The sequence below is a fragment of the Siphateles boraxobius genome, unplaced genomic scaffold (assembly GCF_051911475.1).
Source record: "Siphateles boraxobius isolate OS27281-9 unplaced genomic scaffold, OSU_SipBor_1 51, whole genome shotgun sequence".
NCBI classification, from domain to species: Eukaryota; Metazoa; Chordata; class Actinopteri; order Cypriniformes; family Leuciscidae; genus Siphateles; species Siphateles boraxobius.
In genome coordinates this window covers 593,770-614,003 of record NW_027509153.1, presented here as the reverse complement: position 1 = coordinate 614,003, position 20,234 = coordinate 593,770, and the positions used below count along the sequence as shown (strand labels likewise).

Sequence of the window (20,234 nt, the reverse complement as noted above, 5' to 3'; positions counted from 1 at the left end):
CCACCAGAGGATCACAGGTGGATTGCCAGCAGGCTTTTTAAAATGGGGCCCAAGGGAAAACCAGAGCTTCGAGACAACCTACAGCTCTGGTATTACCCACCACAGCCAGCACTTATTTACAACCAGGCTCCAGCTCCAGACAGATTTTTTTGTCTTGCTCTGTTGCTGTGGATGCCGTACAAGCTTTGGAAGATCAAGGCTCTCTGTCCCAATTCTGCCTGCGGGCAGCATCAGCTGACTGGAGGCGGTCTGCACAAAAGGGCACGGCAGGTTCTGGACATCGATAGGATGTACAACATGGTCACAGAAACCCTCATCTGTACCAAGTGTAAAGCCTCGCATGTGTCCTGGAGTCAGACTGTCCTGCAACAGCTGGATCTGGGCAATCGCTCTGAATTTCGGGTCATCCTCACGCGGAAGTAAGTACACTTTAATTCCACATCCAGTTGATAGCCCATCATCACATATGTTTGCAAATACTTTACAAATCAATTGTGTAAAATATATGAATGTGTGGATTTAGCTTTTCCTAAGGTATGCCTGTGATATGAGAGTCATTCGGCTCCTGCGTGAGCGTGGCCTAGGCAACAGTCCCGTGTCATCAAACAGCTGCGTGAGAACCACAGTGAGGAGTGGCTCCAGCGTATGGCCCGGTACACCACCCAATGTGTGGACTTCCTCAAACGACCCGGGGTGCCCCCAGAGCCTACAGTGGTCCCAAGCTGCAAGTGGCTGCTCACCGTGTACAGCCAAGACATCCTGACAAGGCTGGATGAATCCATGCAAGGATAACATCTACGTATGGTTCAGTCTTGAAGATGGATTCCACTAAAAAGGTTAGCAGGGGATTTTTGTTAATTTATGGTGTTTACTGTTATATCATTATAAGAGCATGAGTATCATATTCTACATGGTGTGATGTTTCATTGCATTGCATGCTTCCTGTCATCTACTGCAGATCACTAAGAAGCTGGCTGGGACGGCAAGGGGAACGGGACTCTGGCTTACCTCTGTTGGCAATGAGTTTGGTCAGGTGCTCATGAGTGTGCTGACAGCACAGGAAGGAGCAGGACTGGACATGATGGTCGATGGTCTGGTGAAAAGGTACCAGCAGGCTAGTGTGGATCCACCTGCTGTTTTGTACGTGGACTGTGGCTGCTGCACCTATGTGGGTGAGACCAAGCTGAAAACCAGATTCAGAGGGTGGCCTGATCTCATGATTCGCTTGGACATCTGGCATTTTATGCGCAGGATTGCCATGGGGTGTACAACTGATGCCCATCAGCTGTATCCCATCTTCATGTCACGGCTGTCAGCGTGCATTTTTGAGTGGGACGCGGCTGATGTTTCTATGCTTCGCAAAGCAAAGAGAGAGCTGTTCATATCCCAGGGTTGGCCTGCGCTGACAGATGAAGATGTCAACAAGCATCTTACCAGGAATGAGCTGGCACTCCATTGCCGGAGGAGGACCTGTGGAGAGGAGACTACCATCCTTCTCCTTGAGCGGCTGCTTACAGAGCTCCTGAGCAGCAAGGGCAAAGACTCCCTGGGTGTTCCTCTCCTGGACCGAGAAAGGATGGAGCACATCTGGAATGTCCAGAAGAAGCATGTGAAATGCATTCAAGACCCCCCTGGTGTTGTGCTCTATACAGAGACAGGGAGCCTAAACAAGGGAGGTGTGCTTCTGAAGACCTACAGATGTGCCAGAGGCTCCACTTCTCTCGAGTCCTTTCATTTACACCTGAACCGTTTCATCCCAGGTATTGTCTTTGTCACACACACTGTGCAGGTGTAAAGAAAGAGCATTAAGTGTTTTTGTGTGTTCCTTTAACACCTCCTAAACACTGTTGTGTCTATTTACAGGGACCAGTGCAAACAGTCTGAACTTTCAGATTTATCTGCTGGAGGGTCTACACCGGTGGAACCAGGACCGGGAGGCTGCTTCCCTGTCATCGGAGCCATCAGCTTTGCGCAGCTACACAGGAGAACTTGTTCACTGTGTAAACGGCAATTATGAAAAGCTGTTTGGCAGGAAAGTGGTCCCCACGTTTTGTCCCCCTGCATGTTACACCGGTGAGAATTGTTTTATATATTTTTTATTTTATCAACTTGCAATTTCTGTGTAACCTCCGTCTGTATGTCAGATTTAACCCTATAGAGTCGATTGTATCATAATTGATATGCAAGTTTCTAAAGGACTCTAAATGATCAACATGATCAAAAATTTTTAGGAAACATGCCCTCTGTCGTCTGATTGATTATAGTCTTTTAGTATAATTGTAAAAGTGTCCACCTTCAGCTCGTGCTTCACGTTTCTTTTCATTGTGAAACCTTTACTGATTTTATAAAGTAATTGTAAGAATAACTTTTATATTGTTAGTAATATTTAATGACTAGTTACTAGACTGAAGCAGTTTGGGTTCACTTGATTAGAAAATCATGTTACATGTAAATATCAAAATGATCATCAGACTTTTCTCTCAATCATCATTGTATTGCATTTCATTTCATGTTTTGCCCCCATAATTAAACGTGTTTGGCCTCTTAATAAAACTATTTTGTTTTTTTTCTCCTTGACGATGAGCTCTATATTCTCACACTATATGAGCTACTACAAAAGCCTAATGTATCAAATATGATACACAACATTCTATTTAATTTCCGTTTGTTTATTGTTTTTATTTCAGGTGAGCTCATTGGAGTGCAGTATCTGTTCCAGCAGACTGGTCAGGCACTGCAGGACATGAATCCTGACTCTGAGCAGACAGCAGAGCTCATTGAGGACCTCAGTGTGGAGGAGCGAGATGAAGATGAGGGCTTCTGTGACATCAGCGAGGATCACACAATAGCAGATCCGGAGGCTGTTCTGTCACCACCCTCTTCCACACTGACACTGGGTTCTTCCACCCTGGTCACCAGCAGTGCCACACCTGTACTGGGCTCCACATCCCCTTCACTGGTCCCTGACCCCAAACTTGTCCTCACACAGTCTCCTTCATCACCTGGACCCTCAGGGACTGCTGTCACACCTGTTCCCTCTGAAACATCTGTTTCAACTCTCCCCTCAGAGCCAGAGGATGCTGGTCAGGATGATGATGAAGAAGAGACGGTAAATACTACTCCTTTGTATGTCTTTCAAATTAACTAGAATAATTATGATGAATTAACATCCAGTGCTTTAAATCCAGACTTTCCACATATTTTACATTTAAAAGTACAGCCTAAATTCATTTGTAAGCTGTAAATACACATCAAGTCAAGTCATCTTTATTTATTTGGTGCTTTGTAAAATGTCAAGAATGGCGCTCTCTCTGCTTTGTACTATACAGTGCTTTACGGTGATAAACAGGAAAATAACACAATCAGTTATGGAATTATGCATTAGACAGATGTGATGTAATAATTGTATTGCATGTTTGTGTTTTTTAATAGGCTGTTGACTACCAAAATATCCCGGGTTATCAACATGTGGACCAGCTGGCAGAATATCTGGTGGATCTCCGGGACCACACAGCCCTCAGCCTGACCAACCAGGAAGCCAACACCATAATTGCTCTTTGGCAGAACCTGGATGACCGGGACAAGGAACGGGTGGTGTAAGACAGTCGATGCCGAAAGAGACTGCTGAGTGGACGCTTCAAGGTCCCGAAGAAGCCCACTCACCCTGGTGTAGAGAGCACCACCAGATGTGTGCTGGGTGCAAGCAGCGCACCTGCTCAGTGGCCTGACTGTTGCCGTCTGCTGGAGACCATCTTCATCAGACTTTGCACTGTCCACCCAAGCCCCAAAAGAAAAGGCAAGGGAGCCCTGTCAAGATTGTCTCTGATCCTGCAAGACTATCGCAGGATAAGGCAGCTTGTACTGGGCAACAGCTTGGTGATGGGAGGAACATCCATGCAGCTGGTGGAGGTTAACCAGAACACCCTGATTCTCCACACACAGGACAGCACAGCCTGACCTTCCAAAGGTGGTATGGCATCCACAAGACATCCACAAGACAAGCCGGTGTGTGAAAAAATGCTCTGGAGTGGGGGCCTTGTATCGATACGTTTTTATTTATTAATTACCCATATGACAAACCCACAAACTTTGAATATCTCCATTCACAATCTAGAAGTCCAATGCGCTATCCATTGCGCCACAGAGCCACAAAAGACAAGCTTTAAGCTTTCACATCAGAGAAGGTTAAATGACTACTCTTAGAAGCCACAGATTAGGCACTGCTGGGATTCAAACCCAGGATCTCCTGTTTACTAGACAGGCACTTTGACCAACTAAGCCACAGCGCCAGTTACTGTCACTGGTTCGATGCTTTTGTATACAAAGTCTATAAGAAGAGAATAGCTGATTACATCATGAATAGGTCCCTTTGAAGTTACAGGATTATTTCCAAAACCTGAAAGGTGTGCAGGCTTCTGTTGAGGGACAAGGGAATATCTCAAGCCATTTATTTCTGGATCGAAACTCTCAGTACTCGTGTCTCAAATGTTTCGGGAACCTCCAGTTACGATACATCTAAATGCTGTTTCAGCTTGGAGAAATGGAAAGCGTGTTTTTTTTTCTTCTTTTTTTCTAGGTAGGTGGCCAACAATAGGTTGTTGCAGCTTTTGGCCTAGGCCAGTGGATTTCAACCTATTCTTATTTAAATAGGTGACTTAAGCTAATTAGTAGAGTACTCTGTGATCTGAGTTGGGTGTGTCCAATAAGGGAAATAAGCAGAACGTGAAGGGTATGCTTCTGAAGTAGTTTGTGGATTCAAGTTTTAAGCATATGTCTGACTCACAGAGACATCAGAGCAAAAGAGGCCACTGACTATTCTGGTGGGACTCACAACCAGGGAATTTCTCCATTCGCATCCTAGAAGTCCAAAGTTCTATCCATTTTACCATAAAATGACACACTTCAGGGAAGTGTTGCATGCGCAGCACTTCTTAGTTTTTCCAGTTTTGTGCAGGTAAACACAGTTCGTCATGCAAAGACTTTCATATGTGAAACGGTTAAGCACTCCCATATCCTGTGCCAAAGGCACTGCTGGGATTTGAACCCAGGATCTCCTGTTTACAAGACAGGCGCTTTGACCAGCTAAGCCACAGCGCCAGATACTGTGAATTTTGTTGGTAAAACAAGTCTAAAAGAGGTACCACATCAGGAAAACAGCTGATCACGTCATGAACGAGGTCCCTTAGAGGTAAGAGGATTGTTTCCAAAACATCTGAGCAATAGAGGGTATGCACGACTCTGGTGGGACTCAAACCCACAACCTTTGAATATCTCCATTCACAATCTAGAAGTCCAATGCGCTATCCATTGCGCCACAGAGCCACAAAAGACGAACTTTAAGACGCTATTGCATGCACATCACTTCTTAGATTTCCCCATTTTGTGCAGATGCACACTGTTCAGCATGCAAAGATTTACATATGTAAAAGATTAAGTGAGTGGTGCCCACATCCTGTGGCATAGGCACTGCTGGGATTTGAACCCAGGATCTCCTGTTTACAAGACAGGCGCTTTGACCAACTAAGCCACAGCGCCACTTGCTGAACTCTCTACAATGTGTTGGCATAAAAAGTCTAAAAGAGGTAGCAGGTCAGGAAAATAGCTGATTACATCATGAAAGAGGTTAGGGGATTATTTCCAAAACCCGAGGGGCATGCAGGGCTCTGTTGAAGAAAGAGGGAATATCTGAAACTCTCAATACTTGTGTCTGAAATGTTTTTGGAACCTCCAGTTACAATACATCTAAATTCTGTCTCAGCTGGGCGAAACGGAAAGCAATCTCTGCTATGCTTTCAGCTGATCTGAAAGACAAAATCCAGAAAGATTTTCATGAATTATATATTCATATTTGTAAAGACTGTTTTGAATACATCCAGAGGCTGGATCTCAACAATAGGAAGTAGCAGATTCTGGCCTAAGCCAGTGGTTTTCAAACCATTCTCGAAACCTCCCAGACGCTATACATTTTCGTTATCTTCCTTATTTCAACAGAGTTAATTGAGCTACTTAGTAGAGTACTCAATGATCTGACGTGGGTGTGTCCAATAAGGGAGATGAGCAGAATGTGAAGGGTAGGCTTCTGAAGTAGTTTGTGGACCCCAGTTTTAAACATATGTCTGACTCACAGAGACATCAGAGCAAAAGAGGCCACTGACTATTCTGGTGGGACTCACAACCAGGGAATTTCTCCATTCGCATCCTAGAAGTCCAAAGTTCTATCCATTGTACCATAAAATGACACACTTCAGGGAAGTGTTGCATGCGCAGCACTTCTTAAGTTTTTCCAGTTTTGTGCAGGTAAACACAGTTCGTCATGCAAAGACTTTCATATGTGAAAAGGTTAAGCACTCCCATATCCTGTGCCAAAGGCACTGCTGGGATTTGAACCCAGGATCTCCTGTTTACGAGACAGGCGCTTTGACCAGCTAAGCCACAGCGCCAGGTACTGTGGAATTTGTTGGTAAAACAAGCCTAAAGGAGGTACCACATCAGGAAAACAGCTGATCACGTCATGAACGAGGTCCCTTAGAGGTAAGAGGATTGTTTCCAAAACACGAGGGCCTTTCACGCCTCAAGGGAATGTCTGAACTCATTTAATTTTGGCTCTACACTCTCGATAGTAATGCCTAAAATGTTTCCTGAGCCTTCTTCTGATATGAAAGGGCAAAATCCAGAAAGATATCCATGTATTATTCTTCATATATTTAAAGACTTTGTTTGTACAAATATCCATAGGCTTGACCATATCAATCGGTAGTAGCAGATTTCAGGCCTAAGCCAGGAGCTTGCAAACCATTCTTGAAGCGCATCTGCACCACATATATATATTTTTTTTATTATCTCTCTCATTTAATACAGGTGAATCAAATAATTGATTGATAAGTAACGTACTGGACGATCTGACTTGGGTGTGCTCAATAAGGAAAAGAAGAAAAATGTGCTGCGTAGGATTCTGAAAAAGTTGGAAAACCCCAGCTTTAAGCAAATGTCAGTCTGGTAAAGACGTCTGTGCAAAGGGACACCATTCGTGACTCTGGTGGGACCCAAAAAACGGCACACTTTTTAAAACCTTCATTTGCAACCGGGAAGTCCAGATTGTCTTTCACATCAGAGATGATTGAATGACTACTCTTAGAAGCCACAGATAAGACACTGCTGGGATTCGAACCCAGGATCTCCTGTTTACTAGACAGGCGCTTTAACCAACTAAGCCACAGCGCCAGTTACTGTCAGTGGTTCGATGCTTTTGTATACAAAGTCTAAAAGAGGTAGCATGTCAGGAGAATAGCTGATTACATCATGAATAGGTCCCTTTGAAGTTACAGGATTATTTCCAAAACCTGAAAGGTGTGCAGGCTTCTGTTGAGGGACAAGGGAATATCTCAAGCCATTTATTTCTGGATCGAAACTCTCAGTACTCGTGTCTCAAATGTTTCGGGAACCTCCAGTTACGATACATCTAAATGCTGTTTCAGCTTGGAGAAATGGAAAGCGTGTTTTTTTTCTTCTTTTTTTCTAGGTAGGTGGCCAACAATAGGTTGTTGCAGATTTTGGCCTAGGCCAGTGGATTTCAACCTATTCTTATTTAAATAGGTGACTTAAGTTAATTAGTAGAGTACTCTGTGATCTGAGTTGGGTGTGTCCAATAAGGGAAATAAGCAGAACGTGAAGGGTATGCTTCTGAAGTAGTTTGTGGATTCAAGTTTTAAGCATATGCCTGTCCAACACAAAGACATCTGAGCAATAGAGGGTATGCACGACTCTGGTGGGACTCGAACCCACAACCTTTGAATACCTCCATTCACAATCTAGAAGTCCAATGCGCTATCCATTGCGCCACAGAGCCACAAAAGACAAGCTTTAAGACACTATTGGATGCACATCACTTCTTAGATTTCCTCATTTTGTGCAGATGCACACTGTTCAGCATGCAAAGATTTACATATGTAAAAGATTAAGTGAGCGGTGCCCACATCCTGTGGCATAGGCACTGCTGGGATTCGAATCCATGATCTCCTGTTTACTAGAAAGGCGCTTTGACAAACTAAGCCACAGCGCCACTTGCTGAACCTTCTACAATGTGTTGGCATAAAAAGTCTAAAAGAGGTAGCAGGTCAGGAAAATAGCTGATTACATCATGAAAGAGGTTAGGGGATTATTTCCAAAACCCGGGGGGCATTCAGGGCTCTGTTGAAGAAAGAGGGAATATCTGAAACTCTCAATACTTGTGTCTGAAATGTTTTTGGAACCTCCAGTTACAATACATCTAAATTCTGTCTCAGCTGGGAGAAATGGAAAGCAATCTCTGCTATGCTTTCAGCTGATCTGAAAGACAAAATCCAGAAAGATTTTCATGAATTATATATTCATATTTGTAAAGTACGGTGGCCGAGAAGGGTCACAACACATACAAACCCCACAACAACTACATATTCAGAAAACACATACAAATTCAGAAAACACATGCAAACAACGCCACAACAACTACATATTCAGAAAACACATACAAATTCAGAAAACACATACAAATTCAGAAAACACATGCAAATTCAGAAAACAACTTTGTCGATTTCACATTCGCTGCAAATATTCGCAGCACGAGCAAATAGGGAAACAAACTGCAAACTGCAAAAACACAACGGAAATGTTTCCGGGGGGGCCATAATCAGTGACGGACCCGCATCCATCCGGTTGTCTTAGCGCTATTTTTTGAATGTGTGCTGTGCTTTTCTTGTCTCAAGAGGTAAGTGTTTCTCTTTCATTATGACAGACTTGTCGATGTGCTCTGATACCAAAGTGGTTTTGTGTGTTTTTAACATATTAAGTTATTGTCCCCATAACGTATTAGTCTGCCAACGTTGTTAGCTGGAAACTAAGTTAGCTGGCTAGCTCGCGTCTGGCCATTAAATAGATGCATTACTGGCGTTTGTACAATGTTGTCCTGATATCTGAACTATTTATTTAATTTTTAGTTTGAAATGTTCTGTCCGTATTGTGCCGAGCAACTGGGGGACGCTCCCAAGTTTTGCCCGTCGTGTGGTCTGAACGTGGGGTTCCTTACGGTGTGTCCATCCACGTCATCAAGCCTAGGCCGTGGGCCTACAGGTAATATCCCCTTACTGTGCTCCCATTTTAACGTTACTGTGCTGCATTGAATTGTCCCATGGTTTTAGCTGTCAGAAAGGTGGCAATTTATCAACCAATCACAAAGCATAGCTATAATGAATCAGTGTGTGTGTGTGTGTGTGTGTTAGTGAATGAGACAAGTATCCAAGGAAGAGCAGGTCAATTCATGAGGTTCAGGGAAGTTAAAGAGGCTGAGAGGAGGACCTTTTCAAAGGCTAAAAAGAAACCAAACATTATGGTCAAGGTAAACTAATATGGAGGTTTAGGTCACAATGTGACTATTACACAGTACACACAGTCTTAAACATGTTTGTTTTTCTTCTTTTCTTATTTCTGTAGATTTCAATTGGCATAATGACCAGAACAAAATATGGGTTAAAACCTATAAGAGGGAAAACTTTGCCATTAAATGTTGAACCCCTGTGGTCATCAAAACAAATTTTGCCAGCTGCTATAAAAAAACAGCGAGATTTTAATCAAGACATGATGTACGATGGAGAATATGTCCTGGTATATCCTGATGGCTCTCAGGTACAAAATATACCAGGCACAGACAAACCCTTTGTCCTTGAACATTATAAAGAGGCCATTGGAAAGTCTTACCAGAGGATCGTACTGTACAACTGCCCCCTTCAGGATTCGAGTAAGTATTGAAGTACATGTATGTAAAATAATAATAATAATAATTGATAATGGTTGGTAATTAAGTGAGTTCTTAATTTAATTTGAGCTGGTTGTAAAATTGCCATATATTTTGCATATACCTAGCCTAATAATGATGCATCATTTTCTCTTTCCAAAGTCATGGAGATGACTCCTCTTCAGAATCCGATGATGAGGCATTTGCTAGCCTTCCACTGAAAATGTAAGTTTCTCCCGCTAATTTGAGACCTGTGCTTGTGGTTTTTGATTATCCACGTATTTCACAGCATTCATTTATTTTTTCTTTCAATTGCGAGAAGGAATAGATCGAGCATGTTGTGCTCTTTAAATCATATTAACAAATATCTTTATTATGATTTAAATTAAATTATTCAAATTATTTGTTTGTTGTAGTTTACCAAAACAATGTCCACCAAAGGTGTCCAGGCCATCTGATGGGCAAGCATGTATTATTCTGTAATGTTATTAAGTTTATGTTAATGATGTAATTATTGTTAATTTGTTTGGTGTTATCTCTACTTTCATAAACAGGCCAATGGAGCAGGACCAGGACCCAAAAACACCACATCATGTGACTTCTACAAGTAAGTCACAATGGATTCAAATTGTTCGTTCATTGCACTAATACTTTTGGCTCTGGGTTTAGCATGAAATATTGACTGCTGAATGTAATGCATTACAGTACCAAGTATAACACTTTTTACTGTAATTTCACAACCATCTTGTTTTAGTATTTCATTGTTCCTTTAATCCACAGCACATATACCAAGATCTATGCACCAGTTGTCATTGACAGCAGTTGCTCTGATGTTGAGGACGTAGACAATTTTCAGGAGGAAGACAGGTACTTTGATAGAAATAATGCTGTCAACCTTTGTTGTTGTTTTTTTTGTTTGTTTCCTCAGATATATTACATAGTTCAAGCTACATTTGGCATTTTACCTGGTTTCTGTTGCCATACAATTATTAAAGCAAATATTCAAATTGTATATATTTTTTTACTTACCCCTAAACCGAAACAAAATCTGGCAGAAATTATTGAAAGCTTGCAATGTGTGCTTCATGCTTATGCCCATCACATTTCATCACACACATATGGTGTTCTCACTGTAATGGGACCATAAAAGATTTATATTTTAATTATCCAAATAAAAGGCAGTGTTAATGTTTCTCTTTCTTGTGTTGCAGAGACGCAGATATTGGACTGACGGCTGCAGACGTTCTGTCAAATCTGTCATACAACATTAACACAAAAAGCTGTAGCAGGTTAAATATAAACCGTGCTAATGTCTGGGATGGTGCTCTGAGGGGATTCAAACGTTCCTCATTTGACCCCACCTGTAGCCTTTTGGTCAAATTCACTGATGACATCGGGCAAACAGAGGAGGCTGTGGACACAGGAGGGCCTACACGGGAATTTCTGACACTCTTGATGGACGCCATTAAAACCAGTCGATTTTTTGAAGGCAAAGAAGATGGCAAATACCTGTCATTTGATAGCAAAGGTAATTCACTTTTTGTCACATTTTGACAGTATTATAAATCAATTTGAACTAACCGTGGAACATTGCCATTGTTAGCTGCAGAAGGTGATGAGTATTTCCATGTTGGAAGAATGGTTGCTGTCTCCATTGTACATGGTGGTCCAGGGCCTCGATGCTTTTCCCCAAGCTTCTACCAGTACCTGGTTGGTAAAGTTAAGACCATTGAGGCACCAATTGAGGATATACCTGATACTGAAGTCAGGAATGTTCTCCTTGAGGTAATTATAATTATGTGTTTCTAAGAATATTCAAGAATTTTTTTTTAATATATTTTGATGAACAATCAACAATTTGGACACCCCAGTAGCTTGAAAAACCAGTGTGATATTGGAATAAAACCAGTGACTTCCATGCTTTGTCACTAATATGTAGTCTAAATTCCAACCAATACTCACTTAAAAAAGTTGGGTTAAAATCAACCCAACAGCTAATCCAATGGTGGGTTGATATAGCACCGACCTATTGTTGGGTTATTTTAACCCAATAACTTAGGTAACTAGTTTTACCCAATAAATTGGGTTTCAAAAAACGAATCTGTTGGGTTATTTGGCCAAAATGCTTTAATCAAACTATTATTAATATTAATTATAATTACTATTATTTCCATGAAAATAACTCACTCACTCACAACTTAAGTATATTAACAATGCTTTATTTACATCCAATTAGACATTGCATTCAAAAGTTATTGTTGCAAGTGTTTCAATAAATAAAATAAAAAAAAGTAATGCAATTATAAACTGCCTCATAAGGCAACGTGTTGAAGGGAACACCTCCAGGCACAGAATATTAATGTTAAAATTAATTAATTTAGAGTTATGTTTTAAGTTCTAAGAAACATGGATCACAAAAACACAAATAAACAGTTGTAAACATTACAAGTTGTAAACATTTTCATTAAGTTATTGTTTGCAATTGCTTTCATTTACTTCCTTAAAATAAGAAATTCTTTCAATAAATAAATAAATAAATAAATAGAAGTAATGCAATTATAAACTGCCTCATAAGGCGACAGTGTGTTGAGGGAACAGCTCCTGCCACAGAATGCTAAAATTAATTTAATTACAATTATGTTTTAAGTTCTAAGAAACATGGAATACAAATACACAAACAAAACAAACCAAAGCTTGTCCAGCTTATCCAATTATAAACTGCCTAAGTAGGCGACAATGAGTTGATGGAACTCCTCCTGGCACAGAATATGATGTTTTATTAACAAAGTTCGGGAGAAGCACGTTCAGATAATTAACACGGGTGGAGAGCACTCAGCAATCATGATTAAAACGTGTATATATAGACTCAGCACTCTCACCTCATTTCTCTGACAGTTTAGCAGCGTCCCTCCACCACCCCTTCTCCACTCTTCTAGTCCTAAACCACTTTACATACAGGGGGGAGTACTCTGGGTTCGGGCCGAATTCCGAGCTCGGAGCCCTCCCCCCGTACAGCACGCCAAATACGCATTATACTTTATTCCCTTTAATTGTATGTAAGTGTGAACTCGTGAAATATTGTGTGTTGTAGCAACTGCCAAACAGCTGCCGCAGGCGTTGGATACTCAATGTCTAAAACATAAAATAATTTAAAGCATGTATCCACAGCTTGTAAAAGGCTGTCTTGCTCTAGTGCCGCTCCTCCCACAATGACGAAGGCTTGTGAGCAGTTGAATTTGTCCCCAAGCTGCAGGACATGAGGGAATTGCCTCCGTTGCTCCTCCTCCTCCTAATACTTGATGATGTTTGTTCCAACCTTTAAATAGAAATTTTAAATGGTAAATATGCACAAATGGATCAAATATTACCCCAAATGTGTTGTCATAAATGATGTACCTACAGGCTGTAAATCAACAAATGCTTGTTTTGCCTCATGGTAAGAGGGCCGAGCCATCTTGCAGCCTGTTTTGTGTGGCAATGGAGGAAGGATAGCTGGCAGGGTTTTTAAAGCAACATCTCCAAGAGTGTCTTTACATAAAACAGAAAGAACAATGGATTAATCTTTAAACAAGTGCATTATATCATAGACAAAATATTATAACTTGACATGAAAGTACAGAGCTGTTGTGCAGGATTTTCTCACCAGAAGAAATGTTATTGGGTACACAAAATAACCCAACATTTTTTAGAGTGTACAGACAGTGTTTTTATTTTACTCTAGATTAAGAATGCTAGGACACTGGAAGAACTCGTGGAACTCGCAGATAAGCACTCCAGCATGCTTCAGACAGCAAGATTCTATAATGCCTGAGGACACTGGAGGATAAGGAAAAAGTTGTGGATGGTTACATCCAGTGGTACTTCACCTACCGCAACAATGTTTCCTTCCAGAGGTAGGTCACTCTGACTACTTTGTAAGAATTCAAACGAGAATTTGAATGAAACTCAAATGAGTGTCTAACAAATGTGAGTCCTACTGGCAATAGCATTAAGAACTTACCATGATCTGCCTCTTCCCCTCACCCACAACCCAACCCGGTAATAGGTTCAAGAATGGCCTGGCTACCCTCAACTTTTTCAACGCTCTGGAACAGCATCCCTCCATTTTCCTGCCCTACATGTGTTACAGTGCGGAAGACCTGACAGCCGAGAGTGTAGAGTCACTGTTCCGTCCAGAAATGAGCCCAACTGGTAGCTCAAATCGCCATGAGGAGGAGAGAGTGCTTGGCTACTGGCTGGACTACTTAATCGCTGTAAAAGGTATAATTTTCTGTATGTTGTTTGAAGTGAAGTTCACAAATGGATGATAAATCTCAATGTGTTTCTTTACTCCCAACCCCCACAGAGGAAGGGTCAGGGATGTCCTTGCAGGACATTCTGATGTTCGCCACAGGCCTGAAAGAAATCCCAGCAGCAAAATTAATACCACAGCCTCAACTCACATTCCAGAAAACACTCAAGGTTTCCTGAGGCTAATGTCTGCGCGAACACATTAAAACTCCCGATCTTACCCTCATATGAAATCTTTGAGGAAGCCATGAATTATGGAATCAAGAACGCTCCAGGATTTGGGCTCCATTGAGGTGTCAATCAGAAATTAATTATCAGTGGCAAATTTGCATTATTGTTGTTACTGTTTGCATTGCACTTTGCACTGTTACATTGTTTACAGAAATCCATTTTTTTTTTATAAGAAAAGGTGCAAGTTTCTCTATTTGGAAACTTTTCATGGCAGATTTACATTGCTGTTACTGTTCGCACTTTACTATTTGTATGGTTACATGGTTTACAGAAGTCCAATGATTTTTTGTATAAGAAAAGGTGCAAGTTTCTCTATTTGGAAACTTTCCGTGACAGATTTACATTGCTGTTACTGTTCGCACTTTACTGTTTGTCAGTATTTTAACAGTTAAAAGAAATAAAATAATTTTTATAAGAAAATGTAAGTTTGTCTATTCTGAAACATTTTGCAAGAGCCATCAGAATGAAGTTTATTTGTTGTTGCATAAATTGGTCATGAAATGTTACCGATCTAGCATGAAAGTCACCATTAGCTTCAGCATACCGTATTTATCAACACTGTTAACACCAAAAGCATACATTGTGATGGTGGAAAAAGTAAGGGAAGTCATTGCAATCGATTAATATCTTTGCTTTTAATTTAACCTTTAATTTAAGGTGTCCATATCAGTACACCACACTGGAGGCAATGCTGTCTGAAAGAAAATAAACTGCCTACACGTCTGTTAGTTCTCTCTCTCAAAGACCAGCCATTTCCTTAAGTCTAATGTAGTTGTCAACAGCAGCTGGCCAGTTGATGGGTGGAGCGAGCTGGCTCTGTCTCTCCAAGTTGGCAAAATATGCTTGGAGGTTAGCATCTCCACACAAACTGTTTGTGGGTGGCAGAAGGTCTTTGAACTCCTGTAACACTTGGGGATCCACTGGGAATCCACAATCCCTTCCACCAAACCTAAGGCCGCACAGAAAGCACAACAGTGAACTCATTTTGAATAGTGTTTAAATCTCAAAGGGAAACCAACCAAACATTTATTGAAAATGACAATACAGGTGTTACATACAAACCTGTGAGGCAGGTTGTAAATGGTATCAGGTTTCCCAGATGGACAGAGAGACTGCCGGACGGGTCTGATGGTATGGTTATTCCAAAGCTCTCGGTGTTCATCAAGCTCTTTCTGAAAGATGCCCAGGAACACATACCGTACAAGGCACTTGTGTTCATGGGTGCCATTGAAGTAGTGTCTCTCTCTCAGGTCACTGAATAAATCCATCCAGAACTGTGTCCTAATAATGGAGTACAGTGATTTTAGTTCTGTATAAATGTTTCTAATACAAATACTTAAATTATGTGACAGTCTTGGAATACAACATTCTGCACTGCATTCACCAGTGCAGAATGGACTGTCAACACTTATTACAATTTGAAACAGTCAACCATGCACACTAATCCTTTTACTTATCATAACTATTGCACAATCGGCAGTACACAGCCTGATCCATGTATGACGCTCATATAAATAAGCCTACATTTTCAAAGTCAGCATTGTATGGTTCCAACCCAGCATAATATTACGAAAAGATTACAGAAATATGAAACAGTATTGAAAAATATGTGAGTAACAGTATTGTTAAACGTACCTCTGTTTCCTGAAAAAGGACCACCAACTTTCAATCCTTTGATTGGCAGTTGAAGTGCCATACATGTGGCTGAGAGAACCTGCAAAGTCATCGGTGTGGTCCTCTCTTAAAGAACAGTGGATGGCAGCCATGTCTCCATTTTCTGTCCCACAGTCTGTCCTAAGACGAGCCGGAAGGCCACAGCTCGAAACACACTGCAGGTAATGGTGAGCTATGTAAGGAACTCAGGTTTTGGAAATATTAATAATCAATAATATCTTGTTATTATTAATTATAAATATTTGGGTCAGTTAATTGGATTAACTTGATGTGGCTGAATTAATATTACAATCAATTAATCAGTTCTTCCAACGAACTATTTTGATTATTAATTTATTCTAATAAAGGGTATCTTTCCATGGCCACCGAAGAATAATTATTTCTTCGCCTGTACAGTACTTTGAGCCAGTAGCAAAAACCGTGATCGTAAAGTGACTTGTATTGCAAACAAAACAGAACCAAATACATATTATGTACAAGTTTTATTAACTAAATATAGATATTTATATGAATATAAATAAACTAAACAACATACACACATGAATACATAAATAGGTTAGTGATAGGATGAAATTGGAAACCGGAAGAGGGTCTATGAGAAGAACCATCAGAATTTCATTTTCACATTTCATTGAATTGAATACTTGCATTTGTAATGGGAACAATTCTTGAAGTTGTTGAAAATTGGAGTCGTTGATGGTTCCGGCAGTGTCAAGTGGAAGTTGGTTGAGCGTTCTCTTTCTCCAGGAACGCATGACTGGTTTGGTGAAGGCCTGGGACTCTGTTGAGGCCACGCCGAGCACCCAGGAGAAGTGAGGAAGTCGGAAGGATGGGTGATTGGAGTCGTTGTTGGTTGGAGTCTTTGTTGGTTGGAGTCTTTGTTCCAAAACTCCTGAGATTGTCCTTGGTTCTTTGTGAGAGAGTCTTCTCTCTTTTCCATGAGGCCGGATCTGGTTGGAATCGAGGCCTGCTGGGCCCTGGGGCCCCCGTGGAGGGGGAGGGGGCTCCCCAGTCTCACCAGAACAGTGTTGCGGCTGGATGAAAAAACTAAGAGAGGGCGGTCACTGTTGCCTGCCTCTGATATACCCTGAGAAAGAACCAACCCCTAAGGTTTGAACTGACCTATGAGTAAGGTGACATGTCCGAGAGGGGAAGCGGCTCTTAGTTGATTTATGGTCTTTGTCCCCAGCATGCTTAGACTGTTCATTCAAGCTCAAATAGACATAACAAATTCACATTGCATTCTAAGAGAAGGTGATGTACATCAAAGTGTGTGTCATTAAATGAGGATTAATTTGCTAGGAAGCATGATACAGGTGAGGTTATATTGACCGTTGGGTGGTTGTTCAACCACATACACCCCAATCAAACATACCATGTTGTTATACCTAATAGTACACGAGACAGTAAATCATCACAGTTTCTGTGAGGCATGTTCCTTCATAGATCAGAGTAACACCGCAAAGTTTATTTAATTAAATATGGACTCTCTCTCTTAAGCATGTGGCGCATGTGGCCACATTCCTTTGAGGTCGTAAAGTCTGTTATCAGTCTTAAAGTGTTCTGTAACCGGACACCCGGCTGACAAAGTAACTTCATTTGTGAGGTTAGTTTTGGGGGAGAGTTTCATAGACCTTTATATTCATTAAATATAGTGAATATGAATAATTAGTGTGTGTCTGATTGGTCCAGACCCTACAGGTATTAGATTATTTTTTGGATTCACTGGCTTCTGTGAAGCGTTGAGCTAATATGACGCTGTTCCTGGAAATGGGAAGGCTGTTTGTAGCGAGCTGTAGTCGCGCTGATCGGGGGCGACAACCTGTCTCTGCAACTCCTTGTTAGTATATTGGAAAGTATCTCCGCCTGTCAAGCGTAAGGCCGGGGTTCGATTCCCCGACGGGGAGATCCAGTCCTTTACTGCTGCCAAAAGACCAGTACAAAAGTTGTGCTGCAGCAAACGAGTTACAGGAGGAGCTGGCCAGGGTCCCCGGACAACTGTTTTAACGACAGCTTGAGCAAAATGCAATGCGTTGGCAGGTAATCGAACCCAGGTCAACTGCTTGGAAGGCAGCTATGCTCACCACTATACCACCAATGCAAGACCGTTGGATGTAGGCTGGAAGCCCTGTTGTGCGGTCAGCAAAGAAATTTTGCAATACATTAGCAGCTGGCAGGTGCAGATGAACTGAAACTCTCTTTGTTTGGACCTGGCACTTAAAAAAAATTGCATGAACTTATTGACTTGACCTACCAGGCTCCATATTAAAAAACAAGGTCTCTAATTTAATAATGTAACACGTTTTATACAGACACTTCATATTTGACACATGACGCCGTTCCTGGAAGTCGCTCTGATCGGGTACATCTACCGGTCTCTACAACTCCTCGTTAGTATAGTCGAGGTATAGTATAGTAGTATAGTATAGTATTTTTAGAAGATGGCTCCTTCCCATAATCTGCCCTGCAAGCAGTCTGACAGTCTTTAAATTCCACAAACAACAGTATAGAGGTCATTCGGCATGGCAGTCTACCTACAGCTCCTTGGTACGATGGCCTTCATCAGTCTCAAAAGTAAGGGTTTAGTAGCGAATTGCAGCATTTATATTTAAAATGCCTCCACTTGTTTCCGCCGGATTTAGAACTGAGAACCTTTCGCGTGTAAAGCGAACATGATAACCACTACACTACGGAAACTTGATTTGTATGTCAGTCCCACCTCTTCTAGGGTACGCTTGTTCAAAAGCAAATTAAACTATAGACTGCCCAGTGTTTTTAACATGGCAAAAGCTGCTAATTTTGTTGGCAGACAAACATTTTTTATTACTGTACAGGAAACCTCAATGGTCATTTGTTTTATTTTTGTCCTTTTCTAAAGAGATTGAACCACAAACATCCCTGCAAGTGTACTGACCTGATCAACAGAAAATCGCATATGAAATTTTTACAAAAACCACCCACAGTTTCCGCCCAGTTTCGAACTTTCGCGTGTGATGGCCTTCAACTGTCTCAAAAGTAAGGGTTTGTAGCAAATTTGCAGCATTTATATTTAAAATGCCTCCACTTGTTTCCGGCCAGTTTTGAACTGAGGACCTTTCGCGGCGGGAGTCGAAAATGGTTAAGCTTAACTTCCCTTAACTTTTCCCATTCATTCTCTATGGTAGTGCTTAACACTACGGATGCAATATACCTTTGGCCACACGTAGACTTCCTGGCGCTGTTTCGCTTTTCCGTGGCGGGTAGTTTAAAAAGCATAGTGTCATCTGTCAGTCATTCGCAGTGGAGGAGGGGAGACCCGTTTTACGAACGGAGAGATATTTGTTTACCGACTTGTCAGCAAACTTGTTTTGTTTTGTTGCTGTCTAAACTACCTGCAGACAGATTTTCCCTCAGGTGACTGCATATACATTATTATTCAAATATTTTATAATTTAAATTGCATGTATATTGTCATGTAATCGTATTGTTATCGTGTTGAATGGATTGTGACGATAAGAAACAGTAAACTCCTCGTTGTGAATACAGCCTTTATTTTATAAGAGTATCTTTGTTTGTAAAGGTGAATGTTTCATCATAATCTCTCACTATGCTTAAAATATATGTTAACAGTGCAGTAAGATGTAATGTGCAGTAGTATGGAGGACCAAACCTGCAATTAAAAATGAATGAATGAATAAATAAATGAATAAATAGATAGATAAATAAATGTGATAATAGGAAAATAAATAAAGGAATAAACGACTTGATAAAATAAATATGATTCATTTTAATCAAATGTATTTTTGTATATTTTTCCCCTAATTTATATTTTTTTGCTTTTATATTTTAATGTATTTGTATTATTTTTAATTGTATTTATTTATTATTTTATTTATTTGTTTGTTCCATTTATTCTTATATTTATTTATGCATTCATTTATTTGTATATTTATTTATTCCAATATGTATTTATTTTCAGATTTATTTATTTTAATCTTTATTTATTTTTATTTTTCTTTCTTTAGTTTTATATCTATTCTTACATTTTTTTGATGTGCATGATAATTAGATTGGTTGTAAAAATAAATTAAGGGAAATAATACAAAAATTAGTTTGATAAAGAATAAATCATATTTATTTTATCAAGTCGTTTATTCCTTTATTAATTTTCCTATTATCAAATTTATCTTTTTATTTGTTTACATGTTTATTTATTCATTTAATTTCTGCGGGTTTGGTCCTCCTATAGGCAAGGCAAGGCAAGTTTATTTATATAGCACATTTCATACACAAT

General features: G+C 40.5%; 1 protein-coding gene, 2 long non-coding RNA genes and 7 other non-coding genes across 10 annotated transcripts; 3 read left to right on the top strand and 7 right to left on the bottom strand.

Annotated features, from left to right (window-relative positions):
• Nucleotides 1–4,215: 4,215 nt before the first annotated feature.
• trnat-agu (transfer RNA threonine (anticodon AGU)) lies at nt 4,216–4,289 on the bottom strand. The gene has a single exon. It is a non-coding gene; the product is annotated as a tRNA-Thr (tRNA).
• Nucleotides 4,290–5,023: 734 nt separating this feature from the next.
• On the bottom strand, nt 5,024–5,097 carry trnat-ugu (transfer RNA threonine (anticodon UGU)). Its single transcript has one exon. It is a non-coding gene; the product is annotated as a tRNA-Thr (tRNA).
• Nucleotides 5,098–5,233: 136 nt separating this feature from the next.
• On the bottom strand, nt 5,234–5,322 carry trnar-ucu (transfer RNA arginine (anticodon UCU)). Its single transcript is given in 2 exon segments — nt 5,234–5,269; nt 5,286–5,322. It is a non-coding gene; the product is annotated as a tRNA-Arg (tRNA).
• Nucleotides 5,323–5,461: 139 nt separating this feature from the next.
• Nucleotides 5,462–5,535, bottom strand: trnat-ugu (transfer RNA threonine (anticodon UGU)). Its single transcript has one exon. It is a non-coding gene; the product is annotated as a tRNA-Thr (tRNA).
• An 831-nt stretch (nt 5,536–6,366) lies between these two features.
• On the bottom strand, nt 6,367–6,440 carry trnat-cgu (transfer RNA threonine (anticodon CGU)). Its single transcript has one exon. It is a non-coding gene; the product is annotated as a tRNA-Thr (tRNA).
• Nucleotides 6,441–7,147: 707 nt separating this feature from the next.
• Nucleotides 7,148–7,221, bottom strand: trnat-agu (transfer RNA threonine (anticodon AGU)). Its single transcript has one exon. It is a non-coding gene; the product is annotated as a tRNA-Thr (tRNA).
• A 536-nt stretch (nt 7,222–7,757) lies between these two features.
• Nucleotides 7,758–7,846, bottom strand: trnar-ucu (transfer RNA arginine (anticodon UCU)). Its single transcript is given in 2 exon segments — nt 7,758–7,793; nt 7,810–7,846. It is a non-coding gene; the product is annotated as a tRNA-Arg (tRNA).
• Nucleotides 7,847–8,971: 1,125 nt separating this feature from the next.
• Nucleotides 8,972–9,736, top strand: LOC143712788 (uncharacterized). Its single transcript, XR_013195085.1, has 3 exons — nt 8,972–9,105; nt 9,255–9,370; nt 9,466–9,736. It is a non-coding gene; the product is annotated as an uncharacterized LOC143712788 (long non-coding RNA).
• Nucleotides 9,737–10,299: 563 nt separating this feature from the next.
• Nucleotides 10,300–13,577, top strand: LOC143712775 (G2/M phase-specific E3 ubiquitin-protein ligase-like; the record flags this gene model as incomplete). Its single annotated transcript, XM_077204783.1, has 5 exons — nt 10,300–10,373; nt 10,547–10,633; nt 10,978–11,294; nt 11,370–11,551; nt 13,488–13,577. Coding segments are annotated over 5 exons (750 nt in total), but the record flags the coding sequence as incomplete, so codon positions are not given.
• A 67-nt stretch (nt 13,578–13,644) lies between these two features.
• LOC143712787 (uncharacterized) lies at nt 13,645–14,373 on the top strand. The gene is made up of 3 exons (XR_013195084.1): nt 13,645–13,659; nt 13,812–14,026; nt 14,112–14,373. It is a non-coding gene; the product is annotated as an uncharacterized LOC143712787 (long non-coding RNA).
• Nucleotides 14,374–20,234: the final 5,861 nt, after the last annotated feature.